The sequence below is a fragment of the Merops nubicus genome, unplaced genomic scaffold (genome assembly GCF_000691845.1).
Source record: "Merops nubicus isolate BGI_N331 unplaced genomic scaffold, ASM69184v1 scaffold12905, whole genome shotgun sequence".
In the NCBI taxonomy this organism is placed as follows: Eukaryota; Metazoa; Chordata; class Aves; order Coraciiformes; family Meropidae; genus Merops; species Merops nubicus.
Window position 1 is genome coordinate 90,952 of NW_008609020.1, and position 5,125 is coordinate 96,076.

The following is a 5,125-nucleotide window of genomic DNA, read 5'->3' on the forward strand; positions in this document are numbered from 1 at the left end:
TGTTCTACTGGTTATTTTCTCCAATATGGGAGAAACAGCTGCCAACTTTGCAGAACAGGCAGGTAAGGGTTGTTATGACCACAAAACAGTCCATAAGAGCCCCAAAGCAACTCTTCTGCTCTCAGCCAAAATCACGCAACAAAACGAAAACTCTTACCAAAGACTTTATCTGAGTTTGAATAGATAAGTTGTGACGACAGAGATTTGCCAGGAGTCCTAAACACGGTATCGTTAAGTCGTCTTCAGTGGATTGACTTAAAAGAAAAGTCCAAAAGTTTAAACAAAGATGATTTTATTAAAGCATCCAGAATTCATTCACAAGAAATTGTAGGGCAGGGGAGAGGGGCTAGAGTGGTTGGGGGACTTTGTTTTGATTTTTTTTTTTTGTTCTTTGTTTTTAAATCAGACATCACTCCACCAAACAAAGCAAAATTCAGACTGCAATTCCCACAGAGTTGGCAGTTTTTAAATGGAGAACATATGAAAAAAAGCCAGCGTCAAGGATCAGTGCTATCAAAGGTCATTGACTACTAAATACTACAGGTCATCTACTATGTAAAGCAGGTGCTTTGAGTAGTCTTTAGACCTCTTAGAAGGACACCTGCACAAAACCTCTATTAATTTAACAAGTCTGCTCCTAATGACAGACATTAATCTTTTCCCCGGCTTTTCTCTTCATTAGCTCTCTGCTCCCAGGGGTGTGGGGGTGGGCTAAGAGGCCAGTTGATATTCAGTCACCCAAAGTCCCAGAATCACTACATTTCATAATCTGTAACACAGTTTTCAAAGAAAAATCTACGAACTCCAGAGCAAAAATGCCACAGCTCACGCTGGAGACCAGGTTAGTGCAATATGCTAATGGTCTGCAGGAAGTTTAGAAACTTAGCTAGCTATTTCCCATTAAACAGACAAGTACACACTTACATGTGATGCATTAGAAATGAAATTAACTCATTGATGTTGGCACCGGCACAAAAGACTGGAACGTTGTAGGTTAGCCTCTGCAGCAACTGAATACTCTAAGGAAATAAAAAGCTATTCACATGTGTCTTTCCTATAGTGTCTCACTGAAGAGTATTTTAAGTTACAAAAGCTGAAACTGAAAGGACAAATAACAAGACAACACAACTGAATTAATTCTCTAACTCTGTAATATTAATATAACAATTACATGAGCTGTGGCAAGCACATCAGGTAATGTCCTACCACACTGACATACTTATTAAAAGCCCAAACAGATGAATAAGGTTTTATTTTGACAGAGGAGTTACCTTTTGAGCCCATCCAATTCTCCTCTTTGCCTTGTCAGCAAGTTCTCCATTCTGTCAGTGAGAAAGGGGCTTTGTCCTACCGAAAGATCTAGAAGTCTCACCAGAATCCAAAAAAAGCACTTTTCAACCTCTTGAAGAAAGTATCTTTATAGGAAAACAGGATTGCTGTAAAGACTGCCAACAGATCTAATGGTAGTAAAGTCCTTCATATAGCATTATTTTGGCTTGTGCCACAACAGAGTTAACGTGAAGTTAAAAACGACAAAAATCACAGCGTAGGGTAGCAGCCGAAACAAAATCTCACTGTGAAAATATCTGATATAAGAGCTTTAATGGTCTTATATCTTGATCTATTAGGTGACTACAAAAATCTCTCCCACTGACTGGCAAGTCACCTGGACACTCCCAGTGCTTTGAGAAATATGCAAACCATGCGAAAAGTGTTCTTTGCTGGATGCTTGACTCATTTTCCACAGATCAAGGGCAACAGAACTACTAGCAAATTAATTTTCTGCTTTCCCCCTCCAAAAAAGAGATGTGAACACAGGTAGAAAACAAGTACTTGCTGAAAGCTTATAACCATGAATGAGAAAACCTGCATATATTTCAAAAAAAGAAAAATTCACCATTAAATAAACAGAAAGGACAGGTTACAATGGATGTCAGACTGGGAGAAGTCATGTGTTCACAAACCTTTCATGAAAGCTGGCAGTCACAGTTTTCCTTTCAATCCCTCACAATTACCTGTCAAAGTATTCATTAGACAAAACAATCTCCAGGCTTTTTATGTACATCAGGAGAAATAACTAAATACCTCAACTGCAAAATATCCTTCCAAGCTCTCAAGCAGTGATTTCTTGAAATAATTTCAAAAACCCTTTTTAGTTTGCTTGTTGGCCTTATATTGTTTTGTTTTTTTTTTTTTTTATTATTATTAGAGCAGATGAGAAGCACGAGCAAGATTAAAGAAAGAATATGAAGAACAATATGCAGTGTTAAAATCTTGTCATACTAGCTTTATAAAGCAAATAAAATACACAGCTATGATCAACTATCCCTAAACACATAATTTCAAACAGAGCTTTTAAAGAGTTAGTATACGGTATAATGTATGCATACAATATGTAACAGTACCCAAATATTATTCAGCATTAGTTCCCATTACCTGCAGTAAGACTGGGTCGCTAAGACTAGTAGAACTTCGATGAACCACTCCTGCCAGCACACTGGTCAGACTGTAGGTATCCTGAAGAGCTTCTCTGGTCTCGCTGTCTACAGCTAGAATTTAAGAATTATTAAAAATGTTTCTATCTAATAGCAAAATCAGCTGCTGTATCAGCTACCAATCTAAGCAGAAGCCAAAGTTAATTGAAACACTAATATTCCTTCTTAAGGTGCTCAGACACGGAACAAACAACATACCTCCTACCTACAAAGCTGTGGTTCTGTTTGAGAGCTTGAAACCTGCACTTAGAAGGCTGTAAAGCTTAAAATCAATTCTCAATTTCTTGCTTCACACTATGGTCAGCAAGTAGACTAAAACTGACAGCTTGATAGCGTCATCTAGCAATAGTTAAATCAGGAAAACCAGTTCTGCGTAGGCAGTTCTGGAAAAGTTGTAGCAAACAAGGATGACAGGTAAAGTAACAGATCAGAGAGAGAACTAATTCTTAACATTTTCCTAACCCAACAGGTTGGAAGAGATATTTAAGAACCCCAACAACAAACATAACTGCAAAGAAGATAAACAAGGGGAACAAGGGGTCATCATAAAGTATCAAATTTTGAATAACTACTCATACATGATGAGAAACTAAGCAGTGAAGAGCCAATATTTTCCCTGTATATGGTTGGTTATGGCTAGCACAGAGCTCCCTAGAAAATGAAGTCCCAGTTCTGGGGGGTGGGGGGGACAGGGGGGACATGCATTAAGAAAGTAAGCATTTCAAGAAACAATAAGAGGCAGCAGAAGCTGTTTTGTAATTGGGAAAATTGATGCACCCAGGCCCAGCCAACTGGAGAGGCCAAACTGCTGCCCCGCAAACACTCCAGCAGGAGAGGTAAGCTGAGGTGATGACAGCTGTTGACGTAATGTGGCTTCTCTCTTTGCACCCCTAGGTATTTTTTTTCATTAAAAAAGGTAGTCTTCTCAAGCACCAAAAATCAAGGACAAGAGAATAATTCCTCACCCTAACCAGTGAGGAAATATTCTGACAAGCATGACCATTGTAATTTTAGAGTGATGACTTCAAATCTCCTTATTGTGATTTAACATCTTATCTGGCTTTGTATATACAGTCAGGTGGCTCAGCCAAACACTCCACTGCACTGAAAAACACTTCACCTTTCTTATCTTACACTTTTTTTCCAAGAAGTTCATCACCTACGCCACAGGATCAGCACCTGGCTTGTGTTCCCTTTCCCAAACCAGAAAAAGAGTTCATAAGCAAATCTTACCAAGCTGTGACAGCAGAGTAAGCACAGACAAGGTTAGAGATGGGCTGATATTAGTATCCTCAAGGAGTTCTACTAGGCAACTGAGACATTCACTTGGTAGGATCTGGTTTGAAGCAAATAATCGTGTAAGCTTCAGTCCAGAGACAACCTGGAGATGAAGGGAGAGAAATAACCTGAAATATTTTGTTGCAGTTGAGTAATTAACACAGAAGTCAAAGCACAGAATTGTATTAGATTTTGTCCTATTTGACAAACCGAGAATGTAAGTGTCACTTTAACAGGACATTAGCATTCACATTCGCTGCAGAAGAAAGGAAAGTTTTGAAAAACATACGGTTTTCATTCCTGTGGATGTATTCCCTTTACTCTTGAAACGTACCAAGGTTACACTGGGATAATTTACAACATTCTGGGGCTTCTTTTGTTTGTTAGCTGACAGCATTCATAGTAAGAGCATTCTTTAATCTCGTATCTGTAGCAGAGCAACACTTTATTTCTTCACACATTTATCAGAATTATTACTAGGTTACTCTTCCTACATATGCTTTAGCATAAATAAAAGACAGGATTTATTTATTTTGGAAGAACAGGCAAACAGATTGCTCAACACAAACAATTAGTAAACAGTCTTCAGGTCAGCCTAACAGCCTGCTTTCAAACAACGTGGACAGGAATCCAAGGATGTCACTCTGCAGGAATAATAAGCAGTAAGAGGTAGTGTTGCTTTGGCAGCACCCAGTGCTCATGATGAAATAATGAAACTTGTGTTTGGGGAAGCCTGTATAAGATACTGAAAATTACACACCTGCACATCAATACAGGTAGACATGAGTTATACTTGCATAGCAGAGTAACAGCATTGGTTTTGTGTATCCCCCCTGTACTTCTTTACAATGGATACAGAGAAGAAAGCTAAGCTGAATACTATTATATTAATGTTTTAGCAATTAAAAAATCTGTTCTTGAAAAAAAGTACCTTACAGGTTAAGCAATATAGTCAATGTGTCAATATCCCAGCATACCACACCAAGCGTTCCCACCACAAGGGTTGTATACAAGGTTCTACTTGAAGGTTAGGGAAATGGGCAGGCCTACCCCTTAGCAGCAAATACCTCCGATTAGGTGTTGCACAAAACTGGCAAACTCCAGATATAAGACCAGTTCCTCAAACACTGTTTTTAAGTTGTGAAAATAAATGATCTTTGTAGGTCAGAACTTAAGGGGACTGGGAAAAAAAAAAAAAAAAAAAGGCCCTCCCGAAGCACATCATACTCTTAGCCTGTGCGCATATAAACACACTACACACTTCTGTAACAACACACATACCATAAAACACTATTATAAAGGACACAGTAATAGTCTAGAGATATTGCTGAAAAGGGAAACGTTTCTTCTAG

General features: G+C 38.5%; 1 protein-coding gene across 1 annotated transcript in view; it reads right to left on the reverse strand.

Annotated features, from left to right (window-relative positions):
- KIAA1524 (KIAA1524 ortholog) overlaps positions 1 to 3,901 on the reverse strand; it is a gene marked incomplete at its 5' end in the record, with an annotated part of 22,397 nt that extends 18,496 nt beyond the window's left edge. The window contains 4 exons of the mRNA XM_008940470.1: positions 158 to 254; positions 925 to 1,019; positions 2,437 to 2,549; positions 3,729 to 3,901. Coding sequence (XP_008938718.1) covers positions 158 to 254; positions 925 to 1,019; positions 2,437 to 2,549; positions 3,729 to 3,901 — 478 coding nt within the window. The remainder of the gene's footprint in view (positions 1 to 157; positions 255 to 924; positions 1,020 to 2,436; positions 2,550 to 3,728) is intronic.
- Positions 3,902 to 5,125: the final 1,224 nt, after the last annotated feature.